Below are 19,967 nucleotides of genomic sequence, written 5' to 3'. Positions count from 1 at the left end.
CACGCCCTTACCCCTGTCTCCTGTGTCCTTAGGTGAGCTGGAGGCGCCTCTCCCGGGCCCTGGAGCGTCAGCACCCGCCGCGCCGCAGGTAAGCTCCACCCCTCCCCTGATTGGCAGCCGCGGCCCTGAGGACGTCCCCAGACCCGGGTTTGGCCCCAGGAGGGGGAGCGGTTCCTCGAGCTGCCTGTTAGCTGAAGGGCGTGGCTTTCCCGGCAACTCCTGGGCCCCCGAGTCTGGAAAGATGTGTTACTTTCCTTCTTTGGTGGTATCAGTAGACGGACTGCCCACCAACTGTCCTAGATTTCGTTACCTGGCTTACGTCGCGAAGCATTACCGTGGGGTAGATGGATGCTTAGTAGAGGCCATAGATGGCAACTGCAGAGAAGGGCTTTCGTGTGGAAGAGCTGCAATTTCCAGGAGGTCCTAACGGAGTAGGATCTACCCAGTTTTACCTTAATATGAGGGAGAGCTTTCTAGTAAACTCTCTAGGATGAGAGGAGGTAGTTTGCCCATCACTGGAGGCAGTAAACCTGGCCCAGAGGATGGCTTGTCAGAGGTCAAGATCTACATAGGATTCAACCCATGGGTGAGGAGGATTCCTGTGGAAATCTAGGAATGGACACAGGGAATTGGCGTTTCTATTGATGGGCGTTGGCAGATGGGTAAAAAATGTTTAAATTGTTCTTTCATCCTTGTTTATCCAAATTAAGAAGAGAAAATATTATCTTCTCTAAAGTAGCCCATAGTAGTCAAAAATACTACTGCCTCAGGAACCAGGAAAAAGTAAGTATAGCAAATGTTCCTGTTTTATTTAGGGTGTAGACTAGGCCAATGCAACAGACCCTAAACCACAGGGCTCACAAGATGGAAGCCTAGTTTCCTCCCAAGTTGAGGCGGGGGCCAGGAAGAGGTGACCAGAGCCACTAGGTCATCCAGGGACCCAAACATCTTCTGTCTTGTCACTCCACCATCCTCTGAAGTCTAGTCTGGTCCATAGTCAATGCTCAGTCACCAGCACTATGTCTACATTCCAGCCCATAGGAGGCAGAAAGAGAAGGGTGCTTCCCTGAGACCATGACCCTGAGGTTTCATACATCACTTCCAGTCATATCCAATGGGCATAAGTTAGTCATGTAACCACATCTGTCTTCAAGGGAGGCTGAGGAACATAGTCCCTAACTGAGCAGTTGTGTGCTTTGCTAAAAAGGGACGGTGATGCCCAGCAACAAGTAACTGCTCTGCCAGTTATCTCTAGCTTCTTGCCCTTGCTCTTACCCACTCCTAGAGAAGGTTCATAGTTTAGGTATGATCCAGCAGCACCCATCTTCCCTTACATCAGCCCTTTTCTCTTGAACTTCCCTGTGGCCACACACTCCCCTCACCTGGGCCTGTATTTTGCTCAAATCTTATCCTTCTTCCCTGCTTAAAACTCTCATTCCCACTATTAGGGATGAAATCTAGACCAAACAAGTCCATAACAAGGTGTGTAGGGTTAAATGGCTCTATATTTTAGCTTTCATAGGGAGTTTCTTAACTTTTCAAGCAGAATAAATTAATCTCAAATGGTAAACTGTAACAAGGCATAGGAGATAACTTTTTGAAACAAACTGCGGCTCATTCCCTCTCTGGTAAGGTACACAAAGTCATAGTTCTTTCCCATTAGTACTTCCTGAACCTCCTATGTTCACGGGGCTGGACTCCTGGTTCTCAGCACTTGTATTGCAATGAGTGACTCTCCCTACTGAAGTCTTCTTGGGTGGATGCCACAATAATGGTGAAGTGTGGGGTCGTGGCACAACACTGTCCTCCTAAGAACTGACCCATCCCGAAGGCAGATGATCCTGAAGTTTCTGTCCGAGGAAGAGGAGCACCACTGTGCCCAGGTGGCATGCTGCCATCTTCCTCTTCAGTGCCCAGCCCTTTCCTGGAATGCACGGTTATGACACACCACAGCTCCTCTGAGTCCTTACGGAGGTGCAGGGGATGACTCACCCTACTCCTGAATAACTGCCAAAGAAGATGCATATTTATTCCACAAGTTACACCATCTAATCCTAGAAGGGAAACGCCTCTGGTAGCTGAGTCTCCTTCAGCCACATTCTTAACCACATGATTATAGCCTGCGTTCCATTTAAGGCATTTCCTGCCCATATTAGAGCTAAGTGTTTTCCAGTTATCTGAGATGAGACACCACCCTGAAACTCCCCAAGGCCGAGCCCCTTGGTGAAGCTCAGCCATTTCTGTGTCTTTGCCTTCTGGAAATCAGCAACCATGTATGTACTGCCCCTCCCCCCCCCATTGTCCACTGTGGAAATCTGTCTGGAGAGACACTTAAAATCACCCTGCCCAGATCCAGTGATGCTTCTTTGGTTGTTCCCAGGTATCTGAAGCCCTCTGGCTCCACCCCCCATCTCTGAAGAGCAGCTGTGAATATGTGAGCCTCTACTACCAGCCTGTCATCAAAGCCAAGGACACTGATTCAGATGACTATGTCAATATTCCCTGCCTGACTCACCTGTCCAGCTGTCCCCCTGGGCCCAGACCTTGGTGCCAATGAGTCTTGTCTCTCTGTTGGTTTCTAATACCTGCCCTGTTTTCGGAGCCCTTATTACCTGCCACACTAACCTGAAGTCTTGTTGCTGTCTCTCCTGAGCATAGCTCTGTACGCCCTCCCCGCTCTTCTTGTGCACCTCCACAGCCCCCTGTGGTTTTCAGGTGGGCTCTGGGCATGCGGAGAGTTTGTCCCAGCGCTATGTGCTTCCTTTCCAAGCCATGGGATTTGCAGAGTGCCTTTGATCACAGGGTCTTTGCTGTCCTGGCTCTAGACACATGGCATCCGACTGGAGGATAGACGTAAGTGTTGCTTTGGGAGACTTTCTCAGTCTTGGGCATCATACCAGTCAAAGGTCCCTGGACTGCATTATGAGGGCCTGCCCCAGTCCTGTGAGCTAGGCAGGGGCCTGGTATGTAATGCCTCTGGCCACATCTTTGCCCTGAACTTAGGGCTGGCTCTTACTAGTGAGCTTCTATTCATCTTGAGTCCTATGGTAAGGACATTTTATTTTGAGATGATAATAAAGGTTATAAATTTTCAGAACCATCTTGTTAGTGTTAGTGACTATCTATCTATCTATCTATCTATCTATCATCTATCTATCTATCTTCTATGTATCTATCCTCTTTACTATCTCCCTCCCTTGATGCACATGAGTACCCTGACCAATGTCTTTCCTCTTTTGAAAACAGGATGGTTTGTGTCATCTTCTTATCTTTCTTCCATGGCCTAGCACTGATATTTGTGCACTTAACCTTAATGTTGGTCTAGTTTGGCTATCCCAAACCATTACATCGCTCTGCTTTCAGCAATGCACCTCATCTCTTTGCCAGATAACTTATAGCAAGGTGGGTCAGGAAAGTGGATGCTTAAGGGGCCAGGCGCTGTGCAATAGCACTTAATGTCATGAAAGAAGACCTGTTTCCCCTCCTACATATACTTTCTCTTAAGTTTTCCTGGCAAGGACGTAGGCAGACATTGTATCTTTGGATTTAAGTCCACTACAAAGTTCAGCTAGAGTTTGAGACTGGAGGACACCCAGTCTTGCTATTAAGAAGACCTTTGCTGGATGCATAACTCACCTCATTGGGCACCTACAATTAAAAGGAGGGCCCCCAAGGAGAGGGATGGTGGGGGTGGAATGGGGAGAAATGAAATGTTTAGTGAGAGCCTGCTTTCTGCTGGACACTTAGCCTGCCTTATATTTTTCATCACTGACATCTCAAACTGGTGCCCCTCACCCCCACCCCAATGCTGTGTTCCTGCAGATCTCATAAAAATATGATTTCCGGGGCACCTGGGTGGCTCAGTCTGTTAAACCTCCAACTTTGGCTCAGGTCATGATCTCAAGGTTTGCGAGATCTGTCAGCACAGAGCCCCTTCGAATCCTCTGTCTCCCTCTCTCTCTGCCCCTCCTCCTCCCCCATGCACACATGCGTGCACACACACACACTCTCTCTCTCAAAAATAAACATTTTAAAAAGCATATGATTTCCATTTCTTGAAGTTCAACTTCATATCCCAGCACCCCTCATTGTTCCTCAAACATTCAAATAAACATTCAAAAAACAGACCAAATATCCAGTTTCTTAAGCATTTACTGAGCACTCATCCACTGCTCCACACAGCGTCAAGGATTGTAGAGGATAAAAAACAAGCACTGGGACACAGTCTCTGCTGCCTCCACAGAGCTTACAGTCTGACAAATAAATACGGCATCAGTTAAAACACTGACTGGAATTAAATAGAGTTGTAATAAATATAGGAATCTACTTCGTAGATTATTCATGCATCCAAGGGAACCTTCCATGACTATCTCTGGGTCCACTTAAAGAATGAAGTCTTTGAGGATAAGCCTGGACGAGAATGCGACCCCACATCGAGGGTAAGAAGTACCCAGAGAATATCACAGGAAGGGACACGGAACATTTGAAATGACACGGAGAACAAGGAGGCTTCCTGGTCTCAGCATTCAAAGCTGGTAGAATCTCTCCATCCAGGCCAAGAGAATGTCCACTTCTCCAAAGGCTTTGGTCTGGGCTGCTTCTATGTCCAACTAAAGAGAAAGGAGAATTGAAGATCTACCATATCAGCCACAAGAATCAATTTCCTTCCCACCCACCACTCCTGGAGCTGACCTGACTCCAAGTCCTGCGCTGTATCACCTTTGGGATGACCTCTGATGAGTTCACCTCCCACCCCATCATTTGTTCCTTGGCAGGGGTGGGGTGGGGGAGGTAGTGAGGACCCACGGACCGGTGAGTGGCAGTGGGTGAGCAAGGGAGAGACACCTGGAGTTCCTGATAACAAGAACTCTAGAACCCCAGTGCTGGGTGGATCTTGCTACCTCCTGAGTCTAACTGTGCAGATGAAGAAACTGAGGCCCTGGTGGGCCTTTTCCTCTGTATGTTATTACCCTTCACCATTTATTTTTAGGCTGATATATCTGTTCTTTAAAAAAGTGATCAAAAACGTGTCTTTTGGGAGCAGGGGTCTGGGGATGAAATCTGGATTCTCTTTGTTGTCTTTATTTGGGAGACACTAATATATTTCCCCACGCTTTTCTTCCCCCTCACAAACTAGACCATTTGAGCATTATGGAAAACACTGAAGATACGTGGTGTGTTTTGGGGGCAGGGGACCTGTTTCAGACTCCCAACTGCCTAGTTCAAGTATTCAGAAAACTCACACAGGGAGAGTCCTTGATAATGAAATCATCTTGTAGGGAAATAGAAAAGCGTTTTAAAGTGAACAGTGGCACAAACGTAGACCATGTACTTTGTGGAGCTTGTGCAAACTACATGATATTAATGCAAATACACCTGTACTTGTGCTAAATTAGGTGGCTTTGGGGCACGCCTGGTGGAGACACCTGCAGTGAATTCTGCATTAGACCTCTGAGGCACCCTCGTGTGACAGTTCAGGCTAGTCTACTCATGGATAGGCAGGCTCTCAAATTCTGGCATTGGTTACCTGTTTAAATGCTCTCTGGAACAGCAGAAAGCGCCTGCGTGCACTGTCACTGACGGAAAACATCTTGTTTTCCTGCTAGATAATAGAAAGCAAATTGTGTCAAGTGTTGGATAGCGGCAGAGGCAAGCCCCTCCCACTCCTTCCTAGTGACGCCAGAGGGGTTCCCAAGGTAGGCTCTGCGTCCCACATTCTCAAAGTAGCCAACACTGAACTCCCACCCGTGGGGGGCGCTGACTCTTCTTTTTATCACAGCCATCTTGCCACATAGGGATGATCATCTATCTACTTTTTATAGGCAAGAAAAATGAAGCCCAGAGAGGTTGACTGCTCTGCAAAGGGCTATCCAGCTGATTAGAAGCAGACCTGAACTTGAACCTAGGACTACTAGTGTCCAGAGCCTGCACGCTCTTCCACCCCAGCACTTAATCCCTGTTGTGGAATAAATAGGACTAGGCGAGAGGAGGGAGGGGCGCCTGGGTGGCTCAGTCAGTTAAGTCACTGACTCCGGTTCAGGTCATGATCTCGAGGTTTGTGAGTTCAAGCCCCACATTGGGCTCTGTGCTGACAGCTCAGAGCCTGGTTCCTGCTTCGGATTCTGTGTCTCCCCCTCTCTCTGCCCCTCCCCTGCTCTCTCTCTCTCTCTCACTCCCCTCTCTCTCTCAAAAATAAACATTTAAAAAATTAAAAAAAGAAAGATGAGGGGAGGGAGGGCGTCTTCTCAAAATATACCATTTCCCGTGGGCACCGGGTCCCAGCTTTGTTCTACTCACGCTGGGCTGTAGTTTTGACACGATGACAATGAAGTTGTTGGCCAGAGTGGAAAATGACTTCCGGACCCTGAAGTCAGCTGCCTTATCCTGGTAGTTTTTGAAAACGGTATTCAAGTAGAACTTCAGCAGGGCACGGACAAGGTAACAGCTCTCGGCATCCTGGGAAGAGTCTCAGTCACTAAAAGCCCTCTGCCCACACCCCCATCCTGGACACACAACCCACATGCCACATGGGGCAAGATAAGCACACAGAGAAAGAGATCTTCTAGGAGCTGTTGGGAAACATTAGATCTGAAGGAGTCTTCAGGGGCATGCAGAGTGGTGCCTTTGATTTACAGCAGGAGCCACAGACACAGAGAGAAGGGAATTGCCAAGCATGACACAACGGTCAGTGGCAGACACAGACCTAAGTCTCAGGACTCCTGACCCCCCATCTGGCTAATATTCTTTCCTCTAGACCACATGGCCTCTCTAATACTGTGGGCGGTGATGGACCCTGAAAGTCGCTTGGTGGTTCACTGTTGAGAGTCCAGGGAAAGAACTGGAAAGAGAAGTGAGAGAAGAAAACGAATACCCTGGAACACAGGGATTGCACTCTAGCCCTCTTAAGCTCCAGAGTGAAGCTCAGTACCTCACAGGGATCAGGGCTCAGTACATGTGCTCGCTGACTGCCTAGTTGCATAAGGGGAAGACAGTGGGTGAGAAAGACGGATGGGAACCAAAGAGACCTAAGTGGACACCCACTGGCCTACACAAGCAAAAGAGAGATAAAGATTGCTGGGAACTAACTGGAGATTAATCCCCACCACCCTCCTCACCACCACGACACACACACCCATGTAACCCAGACACTGAGGTAAGGACCCAGATATTGACTTCTCTCGCTCACTGCCCAGCCCCGTCCTCTGTAGGCTCAGCCTGGGCAGAAGGGAGGTCTCTATCAGCCTCCCCTAGGCCACCCCTCACCCCTACCTATAGAAGACAAGTGATCAGAGAGAGGCATCGTCCTTCCCCAGCGTCTGATTACCGAGACATTCTGCAGAACCTCCTTGCGTAGCAGCCGGACACTGGTGTTGTGATCCTTAGCTTGCTTTGGGAATAGAAAGAAAAGATGTATCCAGCTTGGGGGGCAGCATAGAAACCAACCTTGCAAAAGCACGCTGACCCCCAAATCTATCTAGTCTGAAATCTCAGAGGCCAGAAGGACCAAGGGAGGACCCAGGAAGGGCTGTGCTGAGTTGGCCCCTGGGGTGAGGGTACAAATTTCTAGCCACAAAAATCACTATGCTTAATCCACACGGGCAGATGGAATCTCAGGAGCTCTCACAGCCCAAAGTTTGATTCCTTTGGTCAGGAAGAAATAAGCCTATTTGGTTTATGAAGGACTTAGAGGCAGAGCTTTGCCTCCATATTCCACCGGGGTTGGCATGGGGTGGGGGCTGCTCCTTGGAACTACCTCTTGCCCTTGGAGCTTTCCCTGCAGCCCAGCCTCATGCTCCAAATCTTGGATTATACTGAAATCACCTTTGTGAGAAAGGAGCTCATTTCCCACCTCCTCAATGTGCAAAAAAGGGAAACTGATGGGGGAGGGGCACTGTGCCCAGTTTCAAGGTCACGATCACACCTAGCTGTCTTGTCCCGCGTCCTCATTCTCCCCTCCCCCAGGCTGCCTCATGGAGTGCCCAGAATCCGAATCATTGTTTAAGGAACACATTTGCCAGTGTGAGTACTGGATCACTTTCAGGACTTGGAGAAATTCACAGCCACATTTCACAAACCGCCCCCTCCCATCTCGGCATGTACCATTCTTTCTACCTTTAGCCGAAGCCTTGGGTAGGTGGGAACAGACTAGCAGGAATCTGGCAAAGCAGTTGGTGAAAACTTCAGTGGGTCTCAAAGAATTTCCCATGACTTCTGGTTGGTGGAGTGCCCTGGCCCCGTGGGACGACGCCCGGATGAATCAGGTTCCCTTCTCTATTCCCCTTGGGCTGTGTTTATGTTCCTAGACATTGACCACTTCCTTTCTAAGCCTCTGTTTCCTTGTGTGCAAGAGGGAGTGTGGGCTTGTGACACATCTGACTTCAAGTTATCACATAGGAAAAGAATATACAGCGAGTTACAAAGGGCTCCACGATCATAAGATACCATCCTGCACTCATGGCAACCCCTGCGGCCAGGCCCAGGCCAGCATTTCACTCACCACGAAGTCCTTCATGGTCCAGAAGGCTTCCCAGAGCTCTTGGAGGACAACTCCCTCCACTCGGCAGGGTCCAAATTGGAACTCGTGGCCCTGGATGCCTGGCCCCTGGCTCCAGAGAAGTAGGATCAGACCCAGGCAGAGGAGAGCAGTCCTCGGCACTGGAAAGCCCATCTGTGGCAAAGGAAGGACCAGGTGTGGATCCTGCTGGAAGTAAGAATGGAGACATTCCACTGAGGAAGGTCTTCTGCCCAGCAGGGGCATTCCCAGAGTAATGCCCCTCGGTTCTACCTTGACCAGCTTTGGGAACACACAGGTGTGAAATTTGAGACCAGGATAAGTTTCTAGTGTTAGAACATTCCAAACATGTGGCCTTGCTGTGCACTGGGGTGGGGTGAGGATCTTTGTGCCCTCTATCTTGTACCAGCTGGTCTCACTCTCTCTCTATGCCCTCCCCCACCATGCCCACCCATGTCACACACACCCAGCACCTCCTTCCTCGCTCCCTGACAGTTCTCTCCAGCCAACAACCAGCCAGTCAGAATTTGACCAAAGGCAAGGGACTGGTGGCATTTAATGCGTGTAGGGAGCCCAGACTCTGGAGGAGAGGGACCTCAACTATGCATTTGCTTGCCCGAGCTCTGCCCTAAAGTCACCAGCCACACTTGGGCGGGTCTTTTCTCCACCCCCAACAGAAGGCCATTCTAACTTCCCATCACCAGGGAGCGCAGGGATTGATCCTGGACTCTGGGAGGGGCACAGACAGCAAGTTAGGGGCACACATTCATTCTGCCCCCTCAAGTGTGCGACTCAGCCCTGACTCTAAGAATTAACTTTTCAGGTAACTGAATGAGAGGGAGGAATCAGATCTCCAGGTGACTCATCGTTAAAACTTCTCACTGAAGCTCCAGTTGGGATGACTGTGTAGAGGCCCCAAGCTAGACGATGGCAGCCCACTATCTGTTTATCATAACCGAATGCAGGGAGTTCCTTCCCCCTTTTGCTTTTCTTCCTTCTTTCCTCCCCGCTTTCTCCCTCCCTCCGTTTCCTTCTTTCTGACTTCCTTCCGCAAACATTTAAGAACCTGTCTTACTCCGGGCACTGGTCTAACACCTGAAGCCACTCAGTTCTAGCCCTAGCCTTGCAGGAAGGTGGGAGAAGACCGGTTTCTGGAACGACGGCTAACACGTGCCCAGGACGAGTCCCTGATATCCTTTGTCGTGCAGGTCGGTGCCTCAGTGTCTCCCTCAAAGTCTTTCATTCTGTTCCCTCAAACACCACAGGTTTTGCAGCCTCTCTTGAAAATTCATCTTTGGGCTTCACAATCTTCCCGTCCTTCTTTCCATCCAGCCCAGACCCTACTTGGTGTTAAAGCGAGAGAATGCAGCTTCTCATCCTTCCCCCCAGCACCCATTCCCAAGAAAGCAGTGGTCTAATGCTTTGAAGCGAAGCAGTCAGGACCCCCCATCACTCACCCCAGGTCCTGGAAGCGACACTCGAGGGCTTGCTGTTAGGGGGCGGCTGGTTCCTGTTATGGAGGGGCAAGCTGGACAGGCACCCTCACCGTTCACTGATCAGGGGTGTGACTGTGGGTGGAAGGTTCTTCGCCGGGCACTGAAAGCCGTTTCGGAAGTAAAGATGTGCCGGCTAGCAAGGCTTGGTGGAGATCATATATATGGGGGCTGGGGGGAGGGGCAGAGGAAAAAGGGGAGGTGGAGAAAGGGAAATTGGTCATGCTCTCCTAGAGAATTACTTCACCGCCTACTCACCCTTCACTTGAAGACAATGGGCAAATGGGGAAAACAGCCCCTGAGGTGAGATGAGACCTTGGGCTGAGCTCTGGCTGTGCCACCAGCTCTGTGACCAGCGGCTGGTCTCCCAACCACCCTGAGCCTCAGTTTCTGCATCTGTAACATTAAAACCCACAAACAAAAGCCTGTCCCACCTCTCCCAGAGGGCAGGTGCAAAGAGGAGATGGGAAAGTGACTGGATGCTTTGTGAACTCCATACACAGGTAATTACACAGAGCACCTTAGTCTCCTTACTCCAAACTCTTTCCATAATTATGCCCGACTACTGATGGGACAGTAAACTAGAGACTCGGGATAGCCTATACACACCTCTGGGATCGCTCAGGGCCAGGAAGTTTAGAATATTCCCTGACATGAGCCCACCCATGGCCCCCTCTCAGGTTCAGGAAGAATAAGGAAGTGCGTGCATGACCAGGTCTGGAGAGCTGAGGGACCCTGGTGTCCAGGTGGGTTAGCCTCGGCCTGTGCTGCTTGGCTGGGGGTCACCCAGGACAGGTGGAAGTGAGAGGTGTCCAGAGCATCAGCACAGCCAAGAAGCCCAACCTTATGTCCAGCAGGCAAGGCTCTCAGACTTCAGTCACCCCATGTGTAAAGTGAAGGGTAAACCGGAGCGGTGTTCCTAAAGCACGTTGCACAGAATCTGGTCCAGGGTGTCAGGAGACTTCACAGTGAGTAAATTAGTATAGGCTGGCACGTGCCAGCCCCTCTCAGAAACATGGCCTGCTCCTGAGAATAATGAAGACTGAGACGTCCCATTAGGGCTGAGGAGTTGAGGACGTGCATTTAACTTTAATTTTTTTTAATGTTTTACTTATTTCTGAGAGAGAAAGGAAGGCAGTGTGAGCAGGGGAGGGTCAGAGAGAGAGGGAGATACAGAATCTGAAAGAGGCTCTAGGCTCTGAGCTAGCTGTCAGCACAGAGCCCGACGCAGGGCTCGAACCCACAAACCGTGAGATCATGACCTGAGCCGAAGTCGGATGCTTAACTGACTGAGCCACCCAGGTGCCCCTAACTTTGTTTAATACTATATTTCCCATGAGAATTTGACCCTGTCCTTGGGACACATTGTCAGCCAACGCTGGACCCCGAATCAGGGAATGACAAACTGCAGACAAAGAATAAGCTAAGAAAGGCTTACCTGTGACCTAAGAATGGTTTTTATGTTTTGTAATGATTGGGGAAAAAAATGAGAAATGAAAAGTGTGTGAAATTCAAATTTCAGTGTCCATGAGTACAATTTTATTGGGACAGAGCCACACCCAGTTTGCTTACATATTGTCTGTGGCTGCTTTGTGCTACAATGACAGAGACCAATAGATGTGGCTGAGACCGTATGGCCCATAGAGCCCAAAATATTTATGCTCTGCCCCTTTGCTGCCGAGCAAAGAAGCTGCCGAGTCCTGTTCTAAATGACCTTCCCACACAAACATCTTTACTGTTTTTTTTCTCTTTTCAAATTTTTATTTAAATTCTAGTTAGTTCACATACAGTCAAAATTGGTTCCAGGAGTAATTGAATTCAGAATTCAGTGATTCATCGCTTACATACAACACCCGACCGTACAAACACCTTTAAACCTGGGTTCAGGCAAGAGACACGGGACTAGAATGTGACACGAGGGGTGGGAAAATTTTCCCCAGTTTAGTGGAAAAGGAAGAACAGAGTCCTGGGGGTCTTGACCCTTCCGCATCTCTCCAGTTGGCTGACCCTTTCCAATCTTTCCGACACCGACACTCCTTCCCTTCATCACACGTGCAATGGTGTTTATTTTCTTAAGCAGACAAAATACTTGCTGCCATCCTTGGTCTGCTGCTGCTGCCTGTATGAGGACCAAGCTTGAGTCCTTTGCTCCTGGAAGACCTACGTCTTGCCTTCCGGTCCTAGGCAGGAGCCCACACCACACCCTTTCCTCCCCTTCAGGATCCGGAGCACTGCTAAAAATCCTTCACTTCTACGGTAAGAAGATGCCCAGAGGCATTCAAGAGACGGGAAAGAACACAAAGTGAAAGTGTAGCAGCAATAGACAAGGGGGAGACAGGTGAGGACTGGAGAGACAGACAGCCGAGGCAGGAAGCGGAGAGGCAAAGGGAGCCCCAGGGCTCACCAGACAAACGCTAGCCGACTGTCTGCTGATAGGCAGGGGGGCAGGAGGGATGAGCTGTTAGCAGGGCAGGCTAGAACAGAGGCTTGAGGTCATGGGATATAGTGTGATAGGTTCCAGGATATCCACCTGAGGTCATGAGTAGCTAACTTCCTAGAGAAGGAATCATATAATATGGAAATTCCTGGCAAACAGGTGCCTCAGCTTAACATAGCATGATTACCTGGGAAGAGAGAACTCAGGGACCTTGGCCCAGAGTCAACTCAGGTTGCTGGTTATAAGCGCGAGCTTAGCACACAGACAGACTTGGGTTCAAAACAGGACTGAGTTGCCTCCGAGCTGTCCATGTTTCAGCTTTCTCATCTATAAAATCAAGTCCTACATAGGACACAATGACAGCCTGTTACTCTAAGTGTGGTCTGTGGAACAGCAGCAACAGTGGAATTTGGAAGCTCATTAGTAATGCAAAATATGGGGCGCCTGGGTGGCTCAGTTGGTTAATCGTCTGACTCTTAATTTTGGCTCAGGTCATGATCTCATGGTTGTGGGATCAAGCCCCCTGTTGACCTCCACACTAATAGCTTGGAACCTGCTGAAATTCTCTCTCTCTCTTTTTGCCCCTCCCCTGCTCATGCTTGCTCTCTCTCTCTCTCTCTCTCACCACTAAAATAAACTAGCAAAAAAGAAATGCAGAATCTCAAACCCTTCTCCCTGAACTACTGAACCAGATTGTGAATCTTAAGAAACTCCAAGGTGATTCTTAAATATGTTAAAATTAAAATATATTAAAATAAATATATATGTTCATGTAGTAAATGTGTAACAAACGAAGGTTTCAAATGAAAGCAGGAGGATTAGAGCAGTGACTCTCAATAGGACAATTTTGTCCCTAGGGTACATATGACAATGTCTGGAGATGTTTTTGGGGTGTCCTAACAGGGAAGTATGGGAGGCAGAGGTGCTACAGACACAGAGTAGAATGGGCCAGGGATGCCGCTGAACATCCTAGGGCCCTCACCACAAAGAATTAAGTGGCCCAAATGCCAACAATGCTGAGACTGTGAAATCCTGGACCAGAGGAAAGTAGTGGCTGTGTGGGAAACAGCTGAAATAATGCCAGAGAAGGATAAGAAGGGAGCCCTTACTGGGGCAGGGGGAGTGGAGAGATAACATGGTCAGGGATGTGGAGAAAGCAAGATGGCGACTTGGGTAGCAGAGCCCTGAGGCTCCTGGGAGGGAGCGGATGGGCAAGGGCTGACCTGCTGGCTCACCCCTGAGGAGGCCCCAAGCGTCAGATTTCAAAAGGTTGGAGAAAGTGGGGCTGGTACTTCGGTCTAGATCCACAAATTTTTACCCAAACTCCATCCTAGACCAGACTAGAACCAGAGGTTCTTCTAATCTCTCTAACCTCCATGCTCTCTGGAACTTGGGGGAATTTCTTTTGCAAAAATATTGGGTGAGAGAAAAGTTCCCTTGAGAATAAACTTTGATTTACAAGGCCACCTCCCTCCATCCCCAAAATATTCTTTATTAGATTTAGAAGGTTTATTCTGTTTGTCTCATATCACCTCTGTCATGTATATCTCTCTGCAGAGTTTCAATTTTATGTTTGAGAAGTAAATTTACTCCTACCCCCACATCTCCTGTAAATTCCTCTAAATCTATATAGAGTGAAAGGGACTGAATCAGGATGGAGAAGGGTCCCATCTCCAATCCCAGGTGAAGCAATAAAGAACTCACTCTTACACCTGAATACCCCTTCTTCCTGATCAATGGAAATGCCCTATAGGAGAGAAATGATGAGCCCGTGGACTAGGATTTCCTGATAGCCAGGAGCTAAAAGAAAGTTACATCATCATTTTTCTTCCAGCGAATTGAGTTTAATCTTTGCTCTAAAGATGATTTTTATCTCCCTATTTGGCTGGGGAACTTATGCAGTAATATATGTGGGGTACGTGGGCATTTTGTCAGCTCTTTCTCTGTCTCGGCTGCTATCATTCCAGGCACAGAGATGAAACATGGGTGTCAAGGGTTAGCCTCCTTAGACTAGCACTCGGCCATTCTACCTTCTCTGTAGTTGGTGGAGAAAATGATGTATGATTACAGACATTTCAGGGGATGAAAGTAAAAGCAAACAAATTCTTTTTACATCTATACAGCATGCGTAGATCTACAAAATACTGCCAAATAAATGTTCTCATTTGACATTCACTGTAGCCTTTTGAGATAAGGAGGGCAGGTATTATTTCTCTGCGGAGCAGAAAGCTAAGAGTCAGGGGGCGCCTTGGTGGCTCAGTCAGTTAAACATCTGACTCTTGATTTCAGCTCAGGTCATGATCTCATGGGTCCATGAGATGGAGCCCCATCTCTGTGCTGCACTGACAGCACAGAGCCAGCTTGGGATTATCTCTCTCCCTCTCTCTCTGCCCCTCCCCTGCTTGTATGCTCTTTCTTTTAAAATAAATAAATCAACATAAAAAAAAAGAAAACTAAGAGTGAGAAGAGTCAAATGATTTTCCTTAGGACACATAAACAAACAACAGAACCAGATTGGATTGCAGGTCTTCTGGCTTTTAGTCTAGTATTCCTTGCCCTGTACCACTCTTCCGTGCAACTTCTCAATCATGCAGACGTGCATTCATTTACCAAACAAACATTTCCTAACCACTACTGAGTGCCAGAAGAGGTTATATAAAAAAAATGAATTACTATAATAACACTTCTGCAAAAATGTCCAGAAAAGACAAATCTATAGAGACAGAAAAGAGAGTTGTGGTTGCCTAGGGCTTGGATTTGGGTTCTGCGTGGGTAGGAGGAATGTGTGACTGCTAATGAGTTCAAGGTTTCTTTTAAGGGCTAAAGAAAATATTCTAAGATTATATCACGACAATACACTCTATAAGCTATTTAATTGTACCCTTTCAATAGGTAAACTCTATGGTGTATAAATTATATCCTAATAAAGCTGTTAAAAAATAAATTCAGATGCAGTCCTCTGGACTCTAATGTATCAGTAAAGTGGAGATACACTGCCAAGCAGCTAAATTGCAACACTGTGTCTTGGGTGCCCTGAACAGAAGGACGGAGCTCATGAAAACACCATGCCACATGAGGCAGAATCTCCCACAGTCTTGGAACAGTGCTGGAAGGGGTGGAGAAGCCTTCCAGCAGGGGTGATGTTTCATCTGACTCTTGAAGGCTGAGCAGGAGTTTACCAGCAAAAACAAAGGGAGAGTACCTGCCTGAGACCGTTGTGACCCTCACAAATTCCATGGCCATACAGTTACCGTAGGGGACCAAGGAAAAGAAAGATCTCGAAGCTGCAAGAAGCGGGACCACCACAGATAGTTCTTTTGCTTAATTATTCATGGACATCAATGGGGAACAGCAATTTCAATACCACTTAAGAGCATGAAGAGGGGCCTAGGGTGCTGCTGGTCCCTCAGAGATGCCGGCAAGAACGGAGAAGTAGGAGGAGAGAGCATCGTCACTCTCTAAGCAAAGGCTTTTGGCCAATTACAGGAAACAGAACCGCAGGGGACACCCAGTCCTGAGAACTGCCTCTGCTTCCTAGAAGTCAGGCTCCTGTACCCTCCCAAAGCCTGCAAAACGTCAGCTTTGAGTCCCAAAGACATGAATATTTTAAAGGCATGACAGTACACAGGTTGGGGAAAAGGGTAGTTACAGTCTCTTGAATAGATCCAGGTATAGGATTCTCCTTTTTCCTGTGTCACTCTTTCACATATCCCAGATTGCTTTTCCAAATGGAGATTTTTTTTTTTTTAAGAAAGGAAGGAAAGGAGGGAAGAAGGAGGGAGGGAGGAAGAGAAAGGAAAAAGAAAGCGAGGGAAAGGGGGTCTTACAGATTCTTCCTATCTCATTCCTCTTTCAAACGAATGCATGCTACTCTAGGAGATCCTTCTAAATGCACAACTCGATTGTACTCCTCACCGCCCTCCCCCCCCCAAATCATCTTTGGTTTGTGATTTGTGAATCACAAGTGTGATTGTTCTCTAATCAATTATTAACTTCAAAATCAGGCAAATGGAACGCATTTCAGGGGGGATAAATTGAATCAAATTGATTGCTTATTTTTGTGTGATTCTCAAATGATTATGGGTAAAAGTCCATATAATCGAATTTGTATTTACAGTCTTAAAACATTTTATAACATTTTAGGTTTAAAAATCAGGTTACAGAATGATATAGGCAGTATGATCCCATTTTTATAAAAAAAAGTGAGCATATATGTTGAAAATGACCAACAACTATAAATACCAAGCTATTAACAAAATTATCTTTTCTGTGGTGAGTGGTGAGATAATGGGTGTTTTTCTTCTCTATAGCTTTTCTGTATTTTCCAAGTTTATACAAGTTGAATATAAGTGCAAATTTCTTTAAAAGTTATTTTGGGGGCTCCCAAGTGGTTTAGTCAGTTGAGCATCTGATTTTGGCTCAGGTCATGGTCTCACGGTTCATGGGTTCCAGCCCCACATTCGGCTCTGTGCTGACAGCTCAGAGCCTGGAGCCTGCTTCGGATCTTCTGTCTCCCTCTCTCTCTGCCCCTCCCCTGCTTGTGCTCTCTCTCTCTCAAATATAAATAGTTAAAAAATTTTAAGTTACTTTTCATTTAAATAAATCATTAGTTTCACTGTTGCTCACTAAAGACTATTGAAACTCCTTGACCTGGAAATGCACTGTCTCTGAAACCTGGTCCATTCGTTTTCCCAGCTCATCTCTTCCCACACCTCTGCACACTGTGGTCCCAGCCCAACTGAACTGCTTATCTCCACCTCTGTCCTCTGCCCACCTGTTCACAATCTGGGATGTCCCTGCCACCTGCCAAACACTAACCACCCCTTATTGCTTTGACATAGAAAGATGGCCATGATATTTTGCTGACTGTCAAAAGCAGTTGTACATATATATGCAGGTATATACACATATATAATACACATACACACATTCTGTTTGGACACCTATTATGAAATAAGTTTCTCTCTCTCTCTCTCCTGAACTAAGATTTTGGGAGGGCAAAGGGATGAGATCTTGTATCCTTCTCTTTTCCTTACACTGCTCTGCAAAGAAAAATAGATTATTGAATAAATAAACAGTGAGTAAGATACTCAATATGAAACTATTCATAATGATTTGAAATCGGCATTTGGTTGGGTTAACTCAGCATATGAATTGAGATTTTAAATCTCTGAATGTACTCTGGGTTGGATATCCTCTTTAATGTGTGGGAGACATGGGGTGCCTGGGTGGCTCAGTCGGTTAAGGCCTCTGACTTAGGCTCAGGTCATGAACCCATGGTTTGTGACTTTGAGCCCCATGTCAGGCTCTCTGCTGACAGCACAGAACCTGGAACCTGCTTCAGATTCCGTGTTTCCTTTTCTCTCTGCCCCTCCCCCACTTGTACTCTGTTTCTCCCTCTCAAAAATAAATATTCAAAAATTAAAAAAAATAAAGTATGGCAGACATTTCATTTGCTTCTCAGTTAACAGCTTCCCTCTTCCTAGAAAATCACACTTCCCTGCCCCACTGAAGTTAGATGGGCCATGTGACTATTTTGAGGTGGAAGAAACGTGTCATTTTGGTCATGTGCAAATGCATACTGCTCCAGGCTCTCTCATGTCCTGCTTGTGTTGAGATGACAGCATTACAGGATAGAAGCATTTTCTTCAGGCTGGCCCCTTGAGTATCCATGATGGACGGAGCTCCATGCTGACATGCGTTGGATGTGTAAAATAAGTGAGAAATCACTTCTGTTGTAAGAAGACATTGAGAGAGATGAGGGCATAATTCAGCCAACCTGGCTAATGTTAGAGAACTGAAATGTTTTTAAAGACCCTTCCAACCCACAGAAAATCAATTTAGGCTCTGATCTAGGAAAAATTCTTAGTGTATATGCTATTGAGACAAGTCATTATAAGTCAGAGATTCTCAAAAATCCTTTGATGGAAAGCACTGCTTTCTACTGAAGCACGGTGCAAGCAATGCATTCGGCAGGATGAGGTCAGGTTGTGGCATGATGCTGACGACTTTGGGATCCAGCAACCGGCTGCTCAGTCATTCGGGAGTCACATGATGGGACAACAGCTCCAGAATGCAAGATGGATGGGGGTGCTCCTGGCAGGAGCGATGGAGAGGACTCTTCTATCTGTAGGTGCCAGTAAAACATTTTGGACAAGGCAACAACAGACGGCTGGCACACACGCGCGCGCGTGGTAGCGCTCACTCACGTTCGCGCGCGCGCGCGCGCACACACACACACACACACACACACACACACACACTTTTACCCACGTACTCACTACTTGGATTTTAAACCTGGCAAAGAAAGGCAGGTTAAGATCTGGCAGGTCTGAGCTTGCCCCAGAACATGAGAAACTAGAGACTGTGTCTCTGAAAGGGCTTACATATGATGCTTGAAAGGCAAAATGACTTGGGTTCTTAACACCCCCCCCCCAAATTTTTATGTGTGTAGCTCCTTATCTCTAGGCTTTCCCCACTGGATAAATGACCAAATCGAGGGAAACCTCAAAAGTCAAAGGGCTGATGAAGAGTAGAAGCTGCTTCCAGCTACAGAGGGTGGGGATCATTGTCCATTCTGCCATCAACTTCAGAAAAAATATCCTTATGTATGACTCATGAAAATGAAGAGAGGGTATTTCCTTCTGGGGGGTATTTCCTGCCTTGAAAAGTCACCATTCTTTTTCCCAGGCCAGAGAGATGGCCTCACAAGAAAAGAGATATAATGGATCTAATTGCTTAATCCTGTTTGAGTGGATTCCTCTTTCCCACCGTAAAATAGTAATAAAGATAACCTGGAATAGTGAAACCTGAATGTTCATGTCTCAGTAACTGTGATTAAAACTTAGAAATGAAATATCTCAAAGTTCAGTGGTCCCAAATCCTCCTGTAAACATAGGAAGTTCTTACAGAGTCCCATTCTCCAGAAGGTTTTGAGAATTCCCAAAGGAGTGCCTGTCAGAGGCGCGTCCATGCACCAGGCTGTACCATGAGGACTGACCATGCCAGCTGTTGTAAGCTCCGGCTGCTTCCCCAGGGATGGTGACAATGAGATTCTCCTCACCAGGTTCTCAGTGCCAATTTGCTCCAGCCAAAAAATGTCGCAAGATCTCACTCACCACAAATGAGATGTTCGGCCCAAAGTGTTACAGAGTTCAGAGAAAGAGCTTTCCCAATTTATACTGCAAGCCATTCTTGGTCACATACCAGGGTGCCATGGATGATTTGTTTGGGGGCCACTTCTGGTAGCCTGGAATCAGAACGCACCATTTCTTTGGGGAGGAAGGGGTTATGTCTCAATTCTAGTCCAATAAGCCAGCCTGTTGTGTTGTACTTTACAAAGTTCTCCCACAATTTGATATTCACGAAAACCCTGTGAGTCAGAGAAGACGTCATTATCTCCATTTTATGGATTAGAAAGCCATGGCAGGGAGCACCTGGGTAGCTCAGTCAGTTGAGCATCCAACTTTTGATTTGGGCTCATGATCTCACAGTTAGTGAGATAGAGCCGCACGTCAGGCTCCCC

At 47.3% G+C, this 19,967-nt stretch overlaps 2 protein-coding genes across 2 annotated transcripts in view; one reads left to right on the top strand and one right to left on the bottom strand.

Annotated features, from left to right (window-relative positions):
* Positions 1-3,097, top strand: part of FCMR (Fc mu receptor) — a 15,217-nt gene extending 12,120 nt beyond the window's left edge. The window contains exons 6-7 of the mRNA XM_077775119.1: positions 33-88; positions 2,381-3,097. Of these exons, the coding sequence (XP_077631245.1) occupies positions 33-88; positions 2,381-2,557 (233 nt within the window). The 3' untranslated portion in view covers positions 2,558-3,097. The remainder of the gene's footprint in view (positions 1-32; positions 89-2,380) is intronic.
* A 1,429-nt stretch (positions 3,098-4,526) lies between these two features.
* On the bottom strand, positions 4,527-8,668 carry IL24 (interleukin 24). Its single transcript, XM_077775158.1, has 5 exons — positions 8,498-8,668; positions 7,325-7,387; positions 6,298-6,456; positions 5,528-5,602; positions 4,527-4,610 (listed from the first exon to the last, which is right to left on the bottom strand). The coding sequence occupies exons 1-5, from the start codon at positions 8,666-8,668 to the stop codon at positions 4,527-4,529; spliced, it is 552 nt and encodes a 183-aa protein (XP_077631284.1).
* Between the last annotated feature and the right edge of the window lie 11,299 nt (positions 8,669-19,967).

This window comes from Crocuta crocuta, unplaced genomic scaffold (genome assembly GCF_008692635.1).
Source record: "Crocuta crocuta isolate KB4526 unplaced genomic scaffold, BGI_CrCroc_1.0 scaffold207, whole genome shotgun sequence".
Lineage (NCBI taxonomy): Eukaryota > Metazoa > Chordata > Mammalia > Carnivora > Hyaenidae > Crocuta > Crocuta crocuta.
This window is presented reverse-complemented; position numbering and strand designations above follow the sequence as displayed.

Bases quoted from the DNA above. Each gene is read 5' to 3' on its own strand.
- IL24 (XM_077775158.1), bottom strand. From the start codon at position 8,668: ATGGGCTTTCCAGTGCCGAGGACTGCTCTCCTCTGCCTGGGTCTGATC. The intron at 7,388-8,497 runs GTGAGTGAAATG...CTATTCCCAAAG, and splicing joins GGACCATGAAGGACTTCGTG to CAAGCTAAGGATCACAACAC. The intron at 6,457-7,324 runs GTAATCAGACGC...GACTCTTCCCAG, and splicing joins AGGTTCTGCAGAATGTCTCG to GATGCCGAGAGCTGTTACCT.